Below are 20,131 nucleotides of genomic sequence, written 5' to 3' on the forward strand. Positions count from 1 at the left end.
TATACAAAACTAAGAAAGGCAAACAGAGAAATAATTACGATATTTAAGAGAAATATTTTATCAAACTCATTTAATAGACGGTTAAACTATAATAAAATATTATATATATTTTTTTATGAACTATGCTACAATTTTTAATTTATGGTTTTTACCAGAAAACTTTAAAAAGATATCACAGATTTAAAACAACTGTCACTATCCATAATATAACTCTTAATAACATTAATGTTTCTCACAATAACAAATATTGATAATATCGGCTTGTGAAAAAGTATTAAATATTTTTTAGATAATTTATTATATGGTCTGGATTATACCAATGACACAAAGTTAAAAGATATCAGACTTTATTGATGAATAATTAAATAAATAACATGTCAAAATTATCTAAAAGTAAACTAACTGTCACTGTCACTGTAAACTGTAAACTAACTGTCACTGAAATCTAAAACAACAAATTACAAACATTATTTATTTAAAAAAAAACATAACTTTAATTATTACAACAAAAAAAAACAAATAACCATAATTCAACATATAATCTACTTTATCTACTAATTAGTAATTACATAATCAATAATTAATTCTAATGTCAATTAACTTAAGCAAACATCCAAATGATCATTCATATCATTTTGTTCAATCATTTTCAAACAACATGGACACGGTGTTTTAGTTCCAGTTGCATTCAACGTCAAAGTTTCATCAAAAATATCATCATCATCATCTCCTATAATTATAGTGTCACTAGAATAACTTGTAGAAGCACCTTCTGTAGGTATGGTAGTGTTATTATCAAAAAATGCTAAACATTCATCTAAATGTTGGTCTACATTAATTACTAATTTATCACAACAAGGACATTTAAGTTCTTCTTTGACTTTAATATCTTCTTTGCTAGTAGTACCAGGTTCGATTTTTATAGTAATTTCTTGTTTAATTATTTTATTTGTATCTAGAATATCTATTTTTTCTTTTTTACGAGTTACAAATTGATCAGTCTTCAAATTTGCGTTTAAGTCAGTGAGTTTTTTATTATTATTATATTCAGGCTCTTCTTTTATCTCTGGCACTATAACTTTATTATCATTTACTATTTCACTATTAATAACTATCACAGGACTGTCTTTGCTAATATTTTCAATTATTTCTTTATTTAAACATTCATCTAAATGTTTATTTATAACATTACTATTTATTTTATTACTACAAACTGGACAGTCAACTAAATCAGAGTTAACAGGAACTAACGATAGTCTTTCATTTTTATTTACTTCTTTAATCTCGAAATCTTCACCATACAAGTCTTTTAATAGAGAAGTAGCAACAGATTTAAAATAATCATCGATTTTCTTTATTTTTGAAGGAGGTCCTAATTGTGTATCATCAGCTTTATGTTTATTTGAATTTGGAGAATTTGTATTTATATTAGTAGTTTTTATAGCTTTATTAATATTTTGATTATTATTATTAGTAAATATAGTAGGTAAAGTTTTGTTTGCCCATACATTTCTAACTGTTACTGTAACATCTGATGACCCTGTACTAATTCTTTTATTTAATATTTCACGTTTACCACTTGGTATGAAATTATTAGGTATTTTAGTTGCTTGAGGATTGAATACTATATTATTCTTTTTAGATACAACTATAGTATTATTATTATTTTTAACTATATTACTTTTGTTTGGTACACTGTTAGATTCTTTTAAAATTGGTTTAGCAATCTCATTACCAGTATTTTTAGTGTTAATATATTTAGTGATATCTGCATTAGGTTTGGGCGAAACGCGTTTTTTGTTTTGTTGTTTCTCTGGTTCTTTGATTTTTTGAAAAGTACCTCCACATTTCCTTTTATGGTCATCCCACCAACAATCAGATGGGCCCGGTGCTCTATTCATAGATCTACGCACAATGCCAAAATGTGGTCTCCTATTTTGACACGGCCCATTACATCTCCACCAATGTGTTTGGTATAGCTTGACCTAAAATTATATTAATAAAATGAACTTTTATATTGTATTTATTAGTGCTTGTAATATTTTGAAAAAAATTGTTATAAGATACTTTTAATAATAATATAAGTAATCGGATTGTTTATATGATTACTTCACTATGCTTATGTCAATTTTTAAAGTTGGGTGGCAGAATCGAATAAAACATTTTTACTTGATCAAGTCAAATAAGGTTGTGTTGCATCCCAATTAACAAGAAAAGCAGAGATAATATATATATATATATATACATAGATGTATATTTTCAACAAGCATTCTCAATTAATGAAATAAAAATTAGATGGACTAGAACATAGTTTGACTGAAAATGTAATTTCTGTATCCCCACTCAGAGGATGGATTATATTTAAATTGCAGTGTTAAATTCTGCCAGTCAACACACAATGTTTTGAAAATTTGGCAGATAATGGAGAATAGATTATCTTAACTTTAGGTCCCCTTTGACTTTCATGCTATGTTGGAAAAAGGTTGAAGCTGCTGACTAAAACACTTAAAACTATTATGTTTACAGTTAAGTACCTCCCAATTGTACCACAACTAAATGCAATAACTATAAATAAACATAAGAAGAATTATATTAGTTGTTTAGAAAACATAAATATTCAAATGAAAGCAAGATTGAACCTGCTGCCTGCTGAACACTGAGCCATACATTCTCATCAAGTTATCATAAAATTCTTATATGCTTGTTACAGCTTATTTATATCTGTAAGGAGATTTTTACAAATTTCCACTAACCAAAAATAATTACTTAGAATTATCATTTGGCAAGAGATGAGAGAATGCTATTTATTAAATATCTTTCACATATTTTAAGTGTTAATCGACACTTAGGAAAGAAGAATACTGTTTTAGAAAATGTATTTTTTATATAAAAACATATAAATGTTACTTAAATATGTGGAATAATATTTTAAATATGTCAGAGAGAATTGTAGTCATTCAAAATTATAAATTAATTGTTTCCTTAGATAAAGTAGTGTTATTACCTCTTCATGAAAATCATGATAAATACTAATATTTAAGCCAGCAGCTTGATTTATTCTATGCATATGGGCTTTGAAGTTTGGTCCATGTCCATCCCTATCTCTGTCCCGGTTTGTTATAAAGAGGAATGCATGTATCATCTCATGTAAAAGGGTTTCCACAAGATCTTTACGTGATCTTAGTTTGAGAAGTGGTTCACTTAATGCTATATCACATAAGCCACCTCTGTCATATCTGAAATAGGGGTTTTAATAATTAAAAGTGGTGACCCTCTGACATAAAATTTTTGTATAAAAAATTATATTATAAAGTTACTGTATATAACTTAATTGCCTTTAAAATATATGTAACATATGTATATACTTACGAACATACCCCAGCGCATGAATACATCCTTTTACTCCATCGTACTACAGCTCTGCTTGAGAGTCTGGCCCAAAAAAATAACTTATCGAAGTGTAAAAACAAAGAGTGAACATTCGGTGTTGGATCTACCAATTCCAAATCAGGGTCACCTAAATTCATTTTTAAATAATTTCGTCATCAGAAGGTTCCTTATGATTTATTATTAATATCCTCAAACGAATAAATATTGAAAGTTTTAAAAGGGAAATATGGCTTACAAAGATGAAATTCAAATTTTACGAATAATTCCTTGTTGACAGAGATGACAGTTGTATATATTTTGCTGTCAAAAGTCAATGTTACGTTCTAAAACCAAATATTTTTTACAATATAATTTTAAAGATATTTAAACGTCTAATAAATTAGATTTAATAAATTTAAAGAATATTATAGAATTGAGACCAATCGTGGCGGAGGGGCACAAACATGTGACTGTAAGGCGACTGGTTGTGGGATTGATTCCTACTCGAAATGAAACATCGCTTCTTTAATCCCTCTGGTAACGAGGCAAAGCGCGGCGTTGAATTTCGCCACGCAATACGCAATGTCTCCAGAATTCGGTGAAAAGTGGGAAACACAATATCTTAACACTTGGTTCCCTCTGCCTGCCTGGCTATGTGCGGGATACAGCGTGAAGCTAAAAAAAGTAGTTTTTATAAAGCCTTCATTAAAATAATATCAATTTTTATAATAATATTTTAGGCGTGCGAAAAAAAAGTTCAACCGGGAATTACGAAGCTGACGTGGACTTCAACTATGTCTGATGCATATATTGCGGATTGTGTAACTGAAATTGGTGAAGTTAGTAATTCATATAAGTATATACAATACGGTCGGTAAATATTATTATTCATTTAAATTTGTGAAAGAAGAACTCCAAAGCTTAAAGGTGTTACAGAATTGGTTCTAAAGCTTGGCTCTGTGTCCATTTTACTTTAAGAAGGAAAATGTATAAGGAGAAAAGTAAAATATTGTTCTTTTCATAGTAGCTTAATTAATAAAAATAATTGAATATTATTTTAATTAAAATAGATGTACCTAGGTGATAAAAAAAATATTTTTATAAAAATAAAAACCGGTTAAAAAATAAAATATTTTATAACTTATAACAATATTTATTACAGTTACAAGATTTTCTTACAACCTATAAAAATAGTAACATTAACTTAGTTAAACTGATGGAGAGAATATGTGACACACCTCTTATAGAATTCGACATTTACAATGTATTTGAAATTAAAGTCCTTAGAACTAAAATCAGAGAAATGCAAGAAAAAGCCGCCTTGAAAATATTAGATATGTATAAAGAAATCATAACATACATAATTATTGTTTATGAAGGATTTGAAGCATATATCACTCAAGTATGTTTTTTTTGGACAATTTTTTTTAAGTTGACGTAGATTTGAGACAAAGATATAAATTTATTACTCACATTGGGCATAAATTTCAGATGGCTGATCATTGGATAAAATATGTAAGACGATTTGATCGTCTATTTGAAGATGCGCTACGTTTAGCTATTAAAGCTACAATGCAAAATATGTACAAATGTGTACATGGTGATGGTATGTAGCTGTAATGATAATTAACATTATCGTGCAAATTATATTTATAAATAACTAAAATTTTATTTTAGGCACAATGGCCCCATCTCCTCTAATAAAAATGAGTTTATTCTTAACTGGTAGAAATATTACGTATGAACCAAATAACAATGAATTAAGACAAACTTTTAACACTATTCTCGAAGAAATCATTCATGTAACAAGCACTATCCCAAGATTTTATGAAAAATTTGGATTACCCGCTGGTGGTCTCAAGAAATTTAAAGACGTTATTCAAACCGATGTAGATAGTAATAAATTGCAATCATTAATAGATACAGGTAATCTTTTCAGAATCAGTAATTAGTAGCTTAAAAAAATCAATAAGTTAGTTTTGAATACCTTATGGGTTAAGGGCCAAACCAAGCCAGACCTTCGTCACGTTATAAACGCTGAAAGTTCCTGTGCACAAACATCCTACACCAGTAAGCATTATTAGGAGATATGTAGTTTGGGAAGGCTTTGGCAGTTTTTAGGTAAAAAAATAGTTAACGAACTTTATAAAAAACATTTTTTTATATTTGTTCAGGAATAATAATAAGATGATTTTAACTTTTAAGCCCTTGTACACCTCTAAACCCTAGTAAGATATATGCGCTTACGTAATACCGTAGTCTTTATATAAGCTATTAAAAATAATAAATCGAAATAAACGTAGACGTAGACAAAAAGTTGTTCAGTGATTTTTTTCGGCACGAACATTTCAACGTTCGCACGAAATCTAAGAAAATTTTCTATTTTAAGACGGATATCTATAAAATCTATTACAGTAAAAGTATAATAATAATATTAACAATTATTTTTTTATAGATAAAGGTATCTATCTGTAAACCACCGCAATGTCTTTAGGGGCAAAAAATATGGCTAGTAGAATTTACGTAATGAAAATAATGAGATTTCTTTCTTAACATTTTAGAAATAGACTTTAATATTACTCTCATAAATGACCATATACAAATGTGGGATCCATACTCGCATATTTGGAAAGTCAATAAAGATGAGTATATGGCAAAATATCGCGATGAGAATCATACTGCGACTGATTTTGAGGAACTCATTATAAGCTATAACAATCTTGCCAATACTGTACAAATACAGGAAACTATTAACCAGGTTACTTGATAATTAGATAATAATATCGTTAATTTTATTACTGACATAATCTTAAATAATATGTTACACACAATTCCAGATTCACTTTATTACCCTTAACTCAAGTGAACTTAAAAAATCAATTATAGCCCACTGCTTGGAGTGGCAAACTAAATTGGGAGAATTGCTGCGTAAAATAACAGAATGTGATATTGATGTTGTGTACGCATATGTTGACAGAAGTAGCACAGAAGCAATGACTGTGTGTATATTTCGAGACAACATACTATTGCAGACAATATATTTGATAGATAAATATTTCTAGATCGAATTCATCATTTTAAATTTCAGATGCCTTCTGATTTGAAAGAACTAGCCTCAGCGATAGCAACATATGAACGACTAATATCTGAAATACCAGTTGTGGAAAAAACCTTTCCACCTATTACGGATAAAATGGTAACATTGGGTAAGGGCTCGCCTGTTGAATATTTATCTGCTGTGCTTATGAGAGCAAGTGTATGGTTCACAAGTACCTAATTACGTCGCTAATGACGCGTTTGTATGGAGAATACACGAATGGCATTGTAATGTAAAAAAGAGACAATATTACACAATAAAAGAATGCTTGTCTAAAAGAGATCCAGTTAAAATACTGCCTTCAATTATAAAATAAAAAACAATATTTACATAGATCGATATTAGCATCAGAATTTATGTTTCACAAATTGATTTAATAAAATTGATTACTACTTTTACTTAGGTATGTCAAATACGATCATAGATTTAAGTAATGCAATTTTGTTACAGCTAAATTTGAAGTCGAAGTAGGCTCAGATATGTCAGGTCGACATGAAAATATTCCCGTAGTTTGGACCGAATATCTAGCACTTTTAGAAGAGGCCAAAAAAGCACTAGAAGCCAATAAAGACAAATTTAAAACGGAACTTTTGGAAAGAGCTGAGGTACATATATGTGTATATACAAATAATTTTAAATAGGCAAACGTTAACGGGAAGTACAACCTAATAAAAGTAGACTACAGACAGACAGACAACAAAGTGGTCCTATAATGGTTCCGTTGTTACCTTTTGAGGTACGGAAACCTAAAAATACGAAAATAATCAATTTCTCTATTACTTTATACACGCATCTCAAGAAATGTGACATTTAATTCTTTACCGAGCTACCAACAGTATGGCATTAACATTATAGTTGTTTGTGCCACCACAATTAAGTTTTTTTCATTTGACCATGTGAGCGAGGCCATCATAAAAAGTTTCTACTTGATAATTAAATGTTCCACAAAGTAGTTAGTAAACGTGTATCTAACTATAGTCTAGCATATATGTAGGTTTTCAAAGAAGCAGCGAAAGATTTTTGCGAAGACTTTTATAAATCCGCTCCATGTGGTGCTGATGTATCAGGCAAAGATGCTTTAGCGCAGCTAAAAGCATTTAGAGAACAACTCAACGCACTCAGAGCTGAAGAGCAACAGATAAGAGATGGGCTTGCTGTATTTAATTTGACGTAATTTAATCTTGTATCATTGTTTAGCTTTACGTATCCCGCAGGGATATCCTACAGGAAAAACCTAGTGTTGAGACAATCCGCTTACCCTAAGTATCTTTTTTTCGCCGAACTGTACTGTGTGTACTGTAAATCTCGGGACGCCACGGCGGGATTTGTTTTCAGCAAAGCGAGGAAATGAAAATAATTTATTTCCCTCAATGCGAACCGAACTCACAATCGTCATAGTCAGACACTACGCCACTACGCTACGATATCCTCAGAAATCTATACATATATATATACACACAACCGTAACCGCTGATGGTAGAAACGTGAAATTTGGAATAAATAAGCAAGCGAAGCTGCGCGCGTCCGCTAGTCTAATTATAAAACAAAAATATAATTCTTGTATGTTGAGGGACATATTATTTAAATTTTAAAATCGATATGTGATAATAGCAATTAGGTAAATGTTAAAAATTACTTATTATTAGAACACCGGTGAATCTGGACTTACAAAAGATGGAGAAAGAGCTAGAAAAACTAGAAGAAGTGTGGGGATTTGTATTTCAATGGGAGGAGTCGTGGGAAAAATATAAAACTCAAACATTTTGGGAAATGGAAACGGATGAAATGGAAGATAATGTTATGTATTTATTCAGGTAAGTCAAGTATAAAGTCAAGTACAATTTCTAAACATAATATTTGAGTTATAATTATGAATATTAATAATTAGAATACTTTCAGAAATTTCAATCGACTTTCTCGTCAGCTTAAAGATAAAGGATGGGACATTATTGACACAACGCGCGTCAAAGTCGATGCGTTCCGGCGAACACTACCTTTAATTGCAGACTTAAAAAATCCTTGTATGAGAGAACGCCATTGGGATAGAATAAAAAATATTATGGGCGTGTAAGTGTAAATAATATTAAAATTGATTAAAATATTATAGTTTATTTTTATTTATATTTCTATTACAACTAATGTACCTTTAAATTTATTAAATAGTGAATTTGATCAAAATTCTGAAGATTTTAAACTAGAACTGATAATGCGACTCAATTTCCAAGCATATGCTGAAGACATTGCAGAAATATCCAATGCTGCAACAATGGAACTGAATATCGAAAATGGTCTTAAAGCCATTAGAGAAGTATGGAAAGCTACCACATATGAAAGGCAACATCACAAAGGGGAAATATATAAGATTAAAAACGTGGAAGATGTTACGCAGGTTCATAAAAATTGATACACTTTTTGATACTTCCACATAAAGCAGTGATGACAATGGGAAAATAAATAAAACATACCGTTCTCTAATAATCCTAAGAACTGTTGAACGGCGGACTTTAACACTGCAAACCATGTTACGTCCGCTACCTTAATGTACATTTTCATTTTTAAAGTGCACGTGTGAGTGCGTCACTTTAGTATACTTATTACTAATCAAAAAATATATTATTTAGTTCCTTGAAGACCATCAAGTACAACTTGCCTCCATGAAATCAACCAAATATGTAGAACCATTTATCAAAGAAGTTGATTATTGGGAAAAGTCTTTAGGATATGTAGCCGAGTGTATAGAGGTAAATTTAAATAATAAAATAAACGATTCAAATAATCAGTACTAAATGTTGATAATTTAAAATATGCTATTTATTTTTTATATTTATAAACAGATATCGTTACAAGTGCAACGACGTTATTTGTACCTTGAGAATATTTTTAGTGGTGAAGACATTAGAAAACAATTGCCAAATGAAGTGAAAGTATTTGACGCCCTAACAACAGATTGGACTGAAGTTACTAGCAAGTAAAGCATATCATTTATATTTCAAAAATTAGGTACCAATGCCACTAAACAAGAAGTATTCTAATTTTTCGATAATTTTTAGTATGTATGCCGGTACTAACGCAATAGAAGCATGTCTATATAAACCAGCTCCATATTTATTTAATAAGCTTAATACAATGGTCGATAATTTAGATGGTATATTGAGAGCATTAGAAAAATATTTAGAAACAAAGCGTCAACTATTTCCAAGGTTTTATTTTATTTCAAATGATGATCTATTAGAAATCTTGGGAAATTCAAAGAAACCACAGCTAATTCAAGTGCATTTAAAAAAATTATTCGACAATGTGAATAAAATAAGAATTGATAAGGTATGTCTTGTATGTTTAACTATGACTATATCATATAAATACATAGTCTATGTACGTAATATGTATATTTAAGCAACTATTATTTAAAAAAAAACATAAGACGTTTAAGAAAACATGTTTCCTCCAATTTTTGGTAACTATATAATAACATATAGTCATATATGTATAATTACTTAAATAATATTATTTTTTACTTTATATAAAGAGCATAACCGCAAATAAAATGCTACTTAGACATTAATCGGTGTATTTTTTAAATAAATGTTATCATTTCGTAATATGGCAACATGTTAAATGTCAATGTCAAATATTTAAATTTCAAAATCTCGTGCTCAGCTTTTGTTTACGTGCTTTTTGATTACAAATTATTGGTTACGGTTAGTTTTGGATTCAAAAGTGTTAAAGTGTATTTAGTTATGGAAGAAGAAGATATAGTAAAAAATTGTCACTATGTACCTTTGAGCAGCTTGGTGAGTAAAATGTTTATATACTTGTACATGAACATAACCATAACTTTTGATATATTTATTGCTTAGTTTTCAAATTTATTTATTATGCTGTTATATATTTAACTTGCAGCAAAAAGCTATGAATTTGCTAGAAAATCCTTATCGGGAACCGGATAAGCGTTGTAAACGTAACTTAGTTCATTTACAAACAAACAGAAGCTTATACGATTCAGAAAATAGAAAGAAAAAGTGGAGAAATGCATTTCAGATAGCCTTGAGACGTGCTATATATTCTCATGATTGGGATAGGCTCGTTTATTTATTGAAAAAGTCTCCTATATGGGAACATTCCTCTAAGCGACCAGAAGAAATGCATATATATTTGAGAGTGAGTATAGTTCAATATCCAAAATATATATATTAAGCTAATTAATGCTATAATTAACCTGAAAATGCAACTACATGTTCAATTATTACATAAATCCATGCAAATCAGAGTCATAGTCAGGCACCTAGGATTTAGTACTTACAAAAGTTTTTAAAAAAATTTTTTGTGCTTGGACTTGTGCGTGCATACAAAATGTGTATGAAAAAAGATAAGTTTTGATAATCAACATTTTGTTTTAGATATGGAACCCTAAAAAGTTATTAAAAATATTTTAGTTAAAGTATTTTTTTGTTTCAATCTATTATAATAAAAATTTATTTTTTCAGGCAATGACCATTTTGTTAATGTATCATCCTTCAGCAAAAGCTCAGCTACTATTAAATGATTATTTGCATTTGGTACTTTCTTGTCGCTCTGATCAAGATAAAAAGGCTGTATATAAAGTCCTATTAACCTTACAAGACAAGATTTATGGCAGATAGTTTTAATCTATACTAATATTATAAATTATTATTGTTATACTCCGAGTATTACTAATCACACATTAAAGTATTATAAAATAAAAATTTAGTTCTTTCACTATTGCCTGGTGCCCCTTTTATACTTTGCAAAAAATTTTATTATTTTTTTAAAAGTAGTTTATACAAATACTTTTCAGAAAACATAAAAAAATTGAGAAAATGTTTATTTAAACATAGCAGGTTTAAAATTGTTAAATTTTGATTTGGCATTGGATCCCACCACTCAACACAAACCCCAAAAATTTTATTTTTGCAGTCTACTGATTAAAAAATTATATTATTGTTTTAAATATACAAGTAAATATTCTAATCTACCAATGTAATTTATAATTTTTAATAAAAGGTATGCAAAAATAAAGTAACTTTTTGGTGCCTCTTGGTAAGTTTACTGTCTTGTTAGGTTTGTTGGTTTGCAAATTAAGCTATTAATATGGTATATTTTTTTTTAGTTACACATTAATGTATTAATATGTATGTGTATGATTTGTTACTTAGCATATAATTTCTTTTAGAATGCCGTTGGATTGCCTGTAGCTAAAGCGATGATGTCAGACGATGGGGAATGTATAGAATGGAAATATAATCTAGTCTTAGATGGTCCAGCTGAAATATGGCTGCTAGGTTTAGAACACACTATGAGAGTTGTTTTAAGAGAGGTGGGTTTCTATGGATTTCTGTGGGTTTATCTTTTCATTTTAATCTCTTTATTTTAATCTCTTCACTAGAATAGTAATAGTTCTGGTAATTCAATATCAATGGATATTAACCTAATTTTGACGTATTTTGTATGCGCGCATAACGTGGAAAATTAAGTTTTGTGTAGATAGTTCTTCTCTGTCTCCCTTCAAAATGACAATAATTAAAATATAAGAAAATATAATATGTATGTTATTTTCTTCTTATTTGTGCAAAAAACTATTATATCATTAGTATTAGATATTATATAAGGACCGTTTATTGTAGCAACTAATACTGACAAGAGCGGCATTGAGAAAGTGTAAATATCAGAGAGAAATTTGGATAAATGATTGGCCAGGTCAGCTGGGCATCACTAGTAGTAAGGTAAATTTTTACTATAAAATCATTACAAGTATGTAGTAGTTTAAAGAAGTATCTTTAAAAAAATGTTACATACCAAAAGTAGATTTTTGAAACTATGGCTATGTAGAAATCTTGGCGTGTATGCTAGTATGTTTTAGCCTTACGAATAGGTCTATGCAGCCCTATAAGAACTGGAGATTTTTGTGACTTTCCAATATATTACTTTTCGTTTTAGCTTCACCCTACATCACGCATATTGCAGGGCACACAGGAACCTAATGCTGTTCAATTTTTTCCCCCCTATTTTTAGTTATATGTATGTTGAGTTGCGGAACTCAATACCGCGATTTTTATTCTTACCACAAGAATGAAAATATCTTATTCCCCGAGTGGGAATCGAATCTACAACCGCCGCGCGCTTACAGTTAAGAACTATACCATTGCGCCAATGGGGTCTCGCTTATAGCTCTCGTAAAATATGTAATGCTAAAAAACAAGTCACACACTAAGTTATTATTAAAAATTAAATGATTAGTACAGAAAGTGAAACTAAAGTGGTTACTAGATTCAATGGACATCTGATTGCACTAGAACATTATGTCGTTGTGAGATTATGAAAGAAAAGAAGCCTTTGAAGAGGTTGCGTAAGAAACAAAATCAGATTTTAGCCACGTTACAGTCTATGTCTCGAAAGGAGATATCTAAGATATTGAGATGTAAAGTGAACGCCCTGTGCGTTATTGAGATACACTCTAGGGATACTGTCGACAGGATGTATAAAATGGGTTAGTTTTAGTTTTTAATATCAGGTTTAATTCAATTCAAAAGTCTGACTTGTTTTTTTTTTAAATGTATCTATTATTAATTTAAAGATATTTTAAAAGTTTTTTTACTTAAGTATATGACATTTCTTCATTTGCAATTTTCGGAACTCCCCATTCATTTGGTTGTTTTCCCACTCGTGGAACCCGAACAACCTACGCCGGACGCGGAAGAAAACATTATTCATTTGATTCACCAATGGCAATACCTAGTAGTTTTTTTTTGTTTTATTCTTTAATTAAATGCCTTGTAAGGTATTATATGTAGGTACCTTACAACCATGAAGATTTAAAATAATATTTAATTTTAAAAAATATCACAGGATGTATGTCAGTAACGGCATTTGAATGGTTCTCTCAACTAAAGTTTTATTGGGACCGTGAAAGAGAAGATTGCTATATACGACAAACTAACACTAACTCTGTCTACACATACGAATATATTGGCAATTCTGGACGTTTGGTTATTACTCCTTTGACTGATAGGTAGTGTTTTTTTAAATATTTTTAGTGACTTAGTGACAAAACACCCCTTTTTTGTGTTTTTACTTTATAGTACCTTATTACTTTACCTTACACTTTCCAACTGTGCTACGATGACTGTTCATGACAAAATTTCTAATTTACTTCTATGTTATGCATACCTAGTTTAATTTTTAAATTAGTCCAATTGAGTGTACGTAAGTTGTATTCGTAAAACAATTAAGATGTTAAAATATTCATAATCGTCCATTTAGCAGGGCCCAGGAAAATATTTGAAAGTTTAAATTTAAGGTTAATTAATTATAAACAAAGTACTAAATAACAAATTTACAAACAAAAATAGATGTTACATTACTCTCACAACTGCCCTACATCTATTCCGTGGGGGAAGTCCCCAAGGCCCGGCCGGTACTGGCAAAACGGAGACCACCAAGGACCTTGGCAGGGCGTTGGCACGATGGGTGGTCGTTACTAATTGTTCAGATGGCCTTGATTATAAAAGCATGGCGAAGTGCTTTGCAGGTAGATTGTAGTAATTTTACTTTTTTAGAAAACAATAATTTAAGACTCATACGGTCATTTTTTTCTAAAAAAGGGATTTTTCTTAAGTGTAATTTAACATTTTAAAATTTACAAATATCAGGTTCAAGCTGTATCCCGCACACAGCAGGGTAGGCAGAGGGAACCTAGTGTTAAAACACTGTTCAATTCTGGAGGCATTGCGTGTTAAGTGGCAGAACTCAACGCCGCGCTGCCTCGACACCAGAGCGAAGAAATGGAAATATAAATGTAAATAAATATTTGACTTCTTAGAGTGGGAATCAAACCCACAACCATCGCGTTACAGTCCCACCCCTGTGCCGCTGCGCCACGAACGCCTCAATCATCGTACCACGTTGATACATATTGTAGATGCTTAACTAAAATGCAGAAAATACTTTGAATAAAATAATTTATTAGGTATAGCCCAAAGCGGATGCTGGGGTTGTTTTGACGAGTTCAATCGCATCAACATTGAAGTTTTATCAGTAGTTGCTCAACAAATTCTAGCTGTTCTACTAGCGCTATCTTTGAACCAAAAACGATTTATGTTTGAAGGTTCCGATATTAAATTAGATGGGAATTGTGGAATTTTTATTACAATGAATCCTGGGTAAGTGAGAAAATATTTTGTTATTAAGTTTCTAAAAAATAGTTTCAAATTGGATAATTAAAGCACACTTATCACAATTTTTTCCCGTAATTGTGGGTACATTTGATTTCCTTTTAGAAAGTAATCCAGTTTTTGGTAATTGTTCTTTTATAAACATTACGTATTCTTATAGGATTTTTTTTTCTTATAAATTTCAGTTATGCTGGTCGTACGGAATTACCTGATAATTTAAAGTCTATGTTTCGGCCTATCGCTATGTGTGTACCTGATTCACTTATTATAGCGGAAAACACTTTATTCTCTGATGGGTTTACAGCTTATAAAATAAATGCGAAAAAGGTAAATAACCGCGTAAACTCCTATTATTTAAGTATCTCCCGACAAAGAAAACTAATGGGTGACAAAACAATGTAGGCATCTTTAATTTCCCACATTTTAGATGTTTTTAACCGACTTCAAAAAGAAGGAGGTTATCAATTCGACTGTATTTTTTTTTTAATTCTACCATTTATATTTTTTTTATTTGATAATATTGAAACACTGTAAACGCAATGGTTGTAGATTCAATCTTTATTCAGGGCAATTATTATATAAAAATTCTTAATTTAATTTCAAAATTTTAATATATCTAATATTTTTTTAAATATAAAAATCTATAACTTAAAAAATTTAGGTGTTCACACTGTACCAATTGGCAATGCAGCAGCTCTCAAAGCAGGATCACTACGATTTTGGCCTAAGATCAATGGTGGCTTTGCTTAGATACGCCGGCGTTAAACGCCGAGCTTATCCCAATTTACCTGAACAAGAGGTCATTGTTGTTTTTGTATATTTTTATAATTTACATTATAGTTATAGTAGGTAGTCTTTATTTTATTTTCATTTTCTTCAAAAAAGATATAAATTGTGTACTTGCATCTCCTGCATCTGCATACCTACATGTATAATTTAAATTTAAAAAAATAATAAGATTAAATCTGTTAATCTGTTGTCTGTTACAACAAGAAAAAAAATACTTAAAATCAGCTTCACGCTGTATCCCGCACATAGCAGGGTAGGCAGAGGGAACCTAGTGTCAAGACACTCCGTTCCCCACTAAAAATGTTCTTAAAAAACAATTACCTAAATTACCTACTACATCGTACATGTGCTCTAGCGTAAGTTAATAATATAAAAAACCTATTAAAAATTGTGAGATACAAAACTCGAATATACAAAACTATACAGATGGTGATCCTAGCCATGCGCGACATGAACGTAGCACGGTTAACAGCAAAAGACGTGCCTCTCTTCGACGGCATCATGAGAGATATATTCCCGGATGTGGAGATACCTACACTAGATTACGAGATGCTGGAGACGGCTATCTCTGCCGAGATGAGATTGTTAACTTTGCAGCCGGTTAAGGCGGCCTTGCACAAAGTTATACAGATGTATGAGACTAAAGTAAGTAAGGATTAAGTACTCGTAAGTACTTAGCTAGATTGTATAATTTATGATTGGAATAGTTTAAATAAGCGATTGAAATAAATTAACAGTAATTAGTAAGAGCTAACCAATCCTAAATATATAATTGAAAACTGCGTTTAAATTGGTTAAGCTGTTGCTAAGATTAGCGTGAACAAACACATAGACAAACGAAGAAATAAAAAGCATATAAGCTCTTATCGCTACAAAGAGATATTCTTTAAAATATTAAGTTTTCTGTGCTTAATGTTTGTAATGTTACTATATACTTATTTATAGATTAAACGTAATTTATTATAAAAACTTATAATATATTTTATATATTATCTGAGAAAGATTAATTATTTAAGTAAATTAAAAAAAATCGATAGTGTGTGGAGTGTCTTAATATTTTGCCCTACTATATGTATATGGAAAATAACTCTCATAGAAGTTATTACAAAAAATCTTTTAGAATTCGCGTCACTCAAGCATTCTGCTAGGTGATACTAACACAGCGAAAACAGTCTCCTGGAAGATGTTAGCAGCGACGCTAAGTAGGCTGCACAGGGAAAAGGTGCCGGGCTTCGAGAACGTGCAAGTGTTTCCGATGAACCCGAAATCTTTGACTTTGGGCGAATTGTACGGCGAATATAATCTTGCTACGGGGGAATGGAAGGATGGCGTTTTGTCGTCTATCATGAGGACTACTTGTCAAGGTACGGGTAGATTCTTCCTCATCCTTCTCTGTTATCTATCTGAACAAGGCGTGAAAATAAAGATTCTTATATAACATTTCTAGACGAATCACCAGATCAAAAGTGGATTATATTCGATGGCCCCGTAGACGCTGTGTGGATAGAAAATCTTAATTCCGTAATGGATGACAATAAGCTTCTTACTTTAGTTAACAGCGAAAGAATATCAATGCCTTCTCAGGTATTTATGTGTCATAAAATATTTTTTATTAAGCATCCCCATATCATCACACTCCAAGCCGATGTTATGACAATTTTTTTGGTATTATTTTCTACGCCTAATAGTGTCGAGCACTCAGCTAGTAATTTTGTATGTATAGTACATTCGGGTAACACTATTTGGAATTGCTAACCATTTATACTAACTATTAGGAACTGATACCAATATTTGTTATTTGTTATAGGTATATGTTATGGATATTTGAAAGCTAACATTTGGTGTTCATTTTATAAATAGTTTATGAATACGCCCGAAAAAATAAATTTGTCAACTTTTATAACTTGTATATTTTATTTGATCCCTTCGATCTGCGTTCTTAAAATTGGTATGGAACCCTAAATGGGAGAATCTAACTTGTACTTGACCGGTTTTTATTGTTTACTAGGTCTCTCTTCTAATAGAAACATTGGATTTGGCTGTAGCGTCCCCAGCCACTGTATCACGTAATGGAATCGTATACAATGATTACAAAGACTGGGGCTGGTGGCCTTTTGTGAACTCCTGGCTGGAGTCTATCTCCGATCTAGAGTATAGAGAGATGGTATATCTATCTTTGTAATTAAGAAAGAGTAAAATAATAAAGAAGTAACAATAGAACAGTTTGAGTAGTTTTTAAATGACATAATAGAAATAGGAATTTGATTATCACAAGAATCTTTTAGACCAAATCAACTACGTAGCCATTACTCAGCTATCTAACAAGTCAGTTTACATAAAGAGAATCACGAAGAAATATACAAACAAATAAAATTATAAGATTATCGCCGGTCCCAAAACTGAAAAGACTACATCTAATAGAGGGTCAATGTGTTGGAATACTAGTCAAATATTTTAGACAGTAAATTCACTTTGTTTGGTCTGTATCTTTGTATTCAACATACATTTTTAGATATATATAAATTGCATTGTCTTATCCTAAACGACGTGCTGAGATATCCAACAATCATCATATACCTAAACACAAATAAAATAAGATTGACACAGAAACTCTACGTGATCTCCACTTTTTTCCTTTTATCTAGCTACGGCGCCATTTCCAAAATATACTAACTCCCGTACTGGAACTGAAAAGGTTACATTTAATAGAGGGTCAAAGTGTCAGAAGCCAGGAGCTGACCGGTGTGAGATCGCTGTGTCGTTTGTTAGGGCTGCTCCCGGCGCCGGCGCCGCCGTTGGCCGATCAAGAGGATAATGAATCTCTGTCCAAAATGAGATTTTTGTTTGCGTTAGTATTGTATTTTTTTTTTACTGTCACACTTCTTAATGAGTGTAGCTAGCTTGTATAATGATTATGTATTAAATAAATATTTTTTTTATTTATAGCTTTACGCAGAAGGAACTTGGGAATGTAGTGTTGAAACACTCTGGTCAATTCGGCGGAAAGTGGGGAATGAAGTGTGTTAACACTAGGTTACCTTTGCTTACCCTGTGGTAAGCGAGAAACAGCGTGAAGCTGATTTAATTTAATTTTAACTCGTTACCAAAACTATGAAAATATTAAATATTTCATTTCCTCGAGTGGGAGTCGAAACCACACCCTGTTGCCCGTTGAGCCCATGCACCATGATATACCTCATTATGTTCATTTGTTACAATTTTAGTTACATACTTATACAAATTGTAGATTAATTTGGTCAGTCTGTGCCACTTTAGAAGAAGAATCCCGTAAGAAATTAGACAATTGGATAAGAGAGCATGAAGGAATCTTCCCTTTAAAAGATACGGTATACGATTACTATGTGGATGAAAGATTAAGGCAATTTAAACCTTGGGAGGATAAATTACCTGATAATTGGAAATTTAATCCTAAGTAAGAATAATTGATATTATTTTGCGTAATAAAAATTTTCTTTGTTGTTTGTGATTTTTTGTACGTTAATCTTTGTCTAGCCACAAAGACTGAGATATGGATTTTCCACGTGGCAATGCTTATCTTTAAGTGAATAGATAGTGGAAAACAGACTGACATAATATGATTAAGTTTTTCACATTATAAATGTTTTCACATATAATAATAGTGAAATAAAATTTACGGTCTATGTAGTTTTTCTAACTGAATTTTATTATTTGTCCTTTCAGTGCAGGCTTCCACAACATCCTGGTGCCCACAGTAGAGTTCATTAGAGTACAAATGGTCGGCCTGGAAGTCGTTAAGGCAGGTCACGGTTTACTGGTAGGCGGGCCCACCGGTACTGGCAAGACTTGCTTGTTGCAAGGCACATTGGCTAGTCTGGATCGGGATAGGTTCGAGTTTATAATTATATTGCTAGAAAATACTATTACGTAGCATGTGGAATTCACATTCCAAAAGTAATCGAAAAACAGTGTGTCGAAATTGGGTGAAAAGTTAAGTTATTTTTATTTAAAGCAGAGAGCAGTAGTGTTAGTGTTTTTATTTTATTAATTTTAGTTTTTTTTACTTTAACTATTAGATTGGTCAAATTAATAAACTTGCTAATAAACTGAGATGTTCTTGTACTACATATATTTGATGGTTCTATCTTTGAGGAAGCTGTAACAAAATGGAATCTGTTAATAATAATATAATAGGAACTGTGCTGAAATTCTTTTTTTTCTTTAAATACAATTTTAGATACAGCACGCAAATTATCAATATGTCCGCGCAAACCACTGCGGCTAACGTTCAAGACATTATAGAAGCACGTCTTGAGAAGAGGACCAAAGGAAATTATGTACCTGCTGGAGGTTACTAGAAATATATTATTAAAACAATATATTTGAACTGCTACTTAGTATTTATTTTATTTTTCAGTTTTGTTCCGTATAGTGCTGGGTAGATAAAGAGAACCCTAAGACACTACGTTCTCCAGTTTGCTTTATTTTTTCGTTTTTCTTTTTATTCTATTCTGTTATTCTTCTGATTACCACAAATTAACTATAACATCAGGTAAAAAGATGATAGCATTCATGGACGATATAAACATGCCGGTGCGAGATGAGTACGGGTCCCAGCCTCCATTGGAGTTGGTACGTCTGTGGTATGACTACGGTTACTGGTTCGATAGACAGAAGCAGTGGAGGAAGAATGTTAAGGTAAGGAAGA

The 20,131-nt window shown here is 31.1% G+C and overlaps 3 protein-coding genes across 4 annotated transcripts in view; 2 read left to right on the forward strand and 1 right to left on the reverse strand.

Moving 5' to 3' along the window:
- kl-2 (dynein heavy chain 2, axonemal kl-2) overlaps nucleotides 1-20,131 on the forward strand; it is a 44,965-nt gene that overhangs the window by 5,717 nt on the left and 19,117 nt on the right. Inside the window, exons 12-43 of the mRNA XM_085203532.1 lie at nucleotides 4,110-4,208; nucleotides 4,532-4,771; nucleotides 4,861-4,975; nucleotides 5,047-5,295; nucleotides 5,931-6,127; nucleotides 6,207-6,368; nucleotides 6,458-6,575; nucleotides 6,917-7,071; nucleotides 7,461-7,636; nucleotides 8,113-8,280; nucleotides 8,366-8,533; nucleotides 8,630-8,855; nucleotides 9,088-9,207; nucleotides 9,301-9,434; nucleotides 9,517-9,787; nucleotides 11,658-11,801; nucleotides 12,109-12,207; nucleotides 12,752-12,971; nucleotides 13,331-13,493; nucleotides 13,834-14,012; nucleotides 14,451-14,643; nucleotides 14,841-14,982; nucleotides 15,317-15,454; nucleotides 15,871-16,089; nucleotides 16,565-16,808; nucleotides 16,892-17,028; nucleotides 17,453-17,608; nucleotides 18,090-18,292; nucleotides 18,692-18,877; nucleotides 19,147-19,311; nucleotides 19,661-19,773; nucleotides 19,976-20,121. Coding sequence (XP_085059658.1) covers nucleotides 4,110-4,208; nucleotides 4,532-4,771; nucleotides 4,861-4,975; nucleotides 5,047-5,295; nucleotides 5,931-6,127; nucleotides 6,207-6,368; nucleotides 6,458-6,575; nucleotides 6,917-7,071; nucleotides 7,461-7,636; nucleotides 8,113-8,280; nucleotides 8,366-8,533; nucleotides 8,630-8,855; nucleotides 9,088-9,207; nucleotides 9,301-9,434; nucleotides 9,517-9,787; nucleotides 11,658-11,801; nucleotides 12,109-12,207; nucleotides 12,752-12,971; nucleotides 13,331-13,493; nucleotides 13,834-14,012; nucleotides 14,451-14,643; nucleotides 14,841-14,982; nucleotides 15,317-15,454; nucleotides 15,871-16,089; nucleotides 16,565-16,808; nucleotides 16,892-17,028; nucleotides 17,453-17,608; nucleotides 18,090-18,292; nucleotides 18,692-18,877; nucleotides 19,147-19,311; nucleotides 19,661-19,773; nucleotides 19,976-20,121 — 5,445 coding nt within the window. The remainder of the gene's footprint in view (nucleotides 1-4,109; nucleotides 4,209-4,531; nucleotides 4,772-4,860; nucleotides 4,976-5,046; nucleotides 5,296-5,930; nucleotides 6,128-6,206; nucleotides 6,369-6,457; nucleotides 6,576-6,916; nucleotides 7,072-7,460; nucleotides 7,637-8,112; nucleotides 8,281-8,365; nucleotides 8,534-8,629; nucleotides 8,856-9,087; nucleotides 9,208-9,300; nucleotides 9,435-9,516; nucleotides 9,788-11,657; nucleotides 11,802-12,108; nucleotides 12,208-12,751; nucleotides 12,972-13,330; nucleotides 13,494-13,833; nucleotides 14,013-14,450; nucleotides 14,644-14,840; nucleotides 14,983-15,316; nucleotides 15,455-15,870; nucleotides 16,090-16,564; nucleotides 16,809-16,891; nucleotides 17,029-17,452; nucleotides 17,609-18,089; nucleotides 18,293-18,691; nucleotides 18,878-19,146; nucleotides 19,312-19,660; nucleotides 19,774-19,975; nucleotides 20,122-20,131) is intronic.
- Nucleotides 43-3,695, reverse strand: mh (DNA-dependent metalloprotease SPRTN). 2 transcript variants are annotated; one of them, XM_085203529.1, is made up of 3 exons: nucleotides 3,370-3,695; nucleotides 3,005-3,236; nucleotides 43-1,985 (listed from the first exon to the last, which is right to left on the reverse strand). In XM_085203529.1, exons 1-3 carry the CDS (start codon nucleotides 3,525-3,527, stop codon nucleotides 597-599), a joined length of 1,779 nt encoding a protein of 592 aa, XP_085059655.1. In that variant the 5' UTR covers nucleotides 3,528-3,695; the 3' UTR covers nucleotides 43-596. The 2 variants fall into 2 exon arrangements, with proteins under 2 accessions (XP_085059655.1, XP_085059656.1); XM_085203530.1 differs by having other exon boundaries at nucleotides 3,378-3,518.
- LOC146528599 (uncharacterized) lies at nucleotides 10,080-11,190 on the forward strand. The gene is made up of 3 exons (XM_085203531.1): nucleotides 10,080-10,257; nucleotides 10,367-10,624; nucleotides 10,951-11,190. The coding sequence occupies exons 1-3, from the start codon at nucleotides 10,204-10,206 to the stop codon at nucleotides 11,104-11,106; spliced, it is 468 nt and encodes a 155-aa protein (XP_085059657.1). The 5' UTR covers nucleotides 10,080-10,203; the 3' UTR covers nucleotides 11,107-11,190.

Source organism: Heliconius melpomene, chromosome 19 (genome assembly GCF_056956725.1).
Source record: "Heliconius melpomene rosina isolate 202511_hmr_F chromosome 19, ASM5695672v1, whole genome shotgun sequence".
Classification (NCBI taxonomy): domain Eukaryota; kingdom Metazoa; phylum Arthropoda; class Insecta; order Lepidoptera; family Nymphalidae; genus Heliconius; species Heliconius melpomene.

Bases quoted from the DNA above. Each gene is read 5' to 3' on its own strand.
- mh (XM_085203529.1), bottom strand. From the start codon at position 3,527: ATGAATTTAGGTGACCCTGATTTGGAATTGGTAGATCCAACACCGAAT. The intron at 3,237-3,369 runs GTAAGTATATAC...CCCCTATTTCAG, and splicing joins TCATGCGCTGGGGTATGTTC to ATATGACAGAGGTGGCTTAT. The intron at 1,986-3,004 runs GTAATAACACTA...ATATAATTTTAG, and splicing joins ATCATGATTTTCATGAAGAG to GTCAAGCTATACCAAACACA.
- LOC146528599 (XM_085203531.1), top strand. From the start codon at position 10,204: ATGGAAGAAGAAGATATAGTAAAAAATTGTCACTATGTACCTTTGAGC. The intron at 10,258-10,366 runs GTGAGTAAAATG...TTTAACTTGCAG, and splicing joins ATGTACCTTTGAGCAGCTTG to CAAAAAGCTATGAATTTGCT. The intron at 10,625-10,950 runs GTGAGTATAGTT...TTATTTTTTCAG, and splicing joins AAATGCATATATATTTGAGA to GCAATGACCATTTTGTTAAT.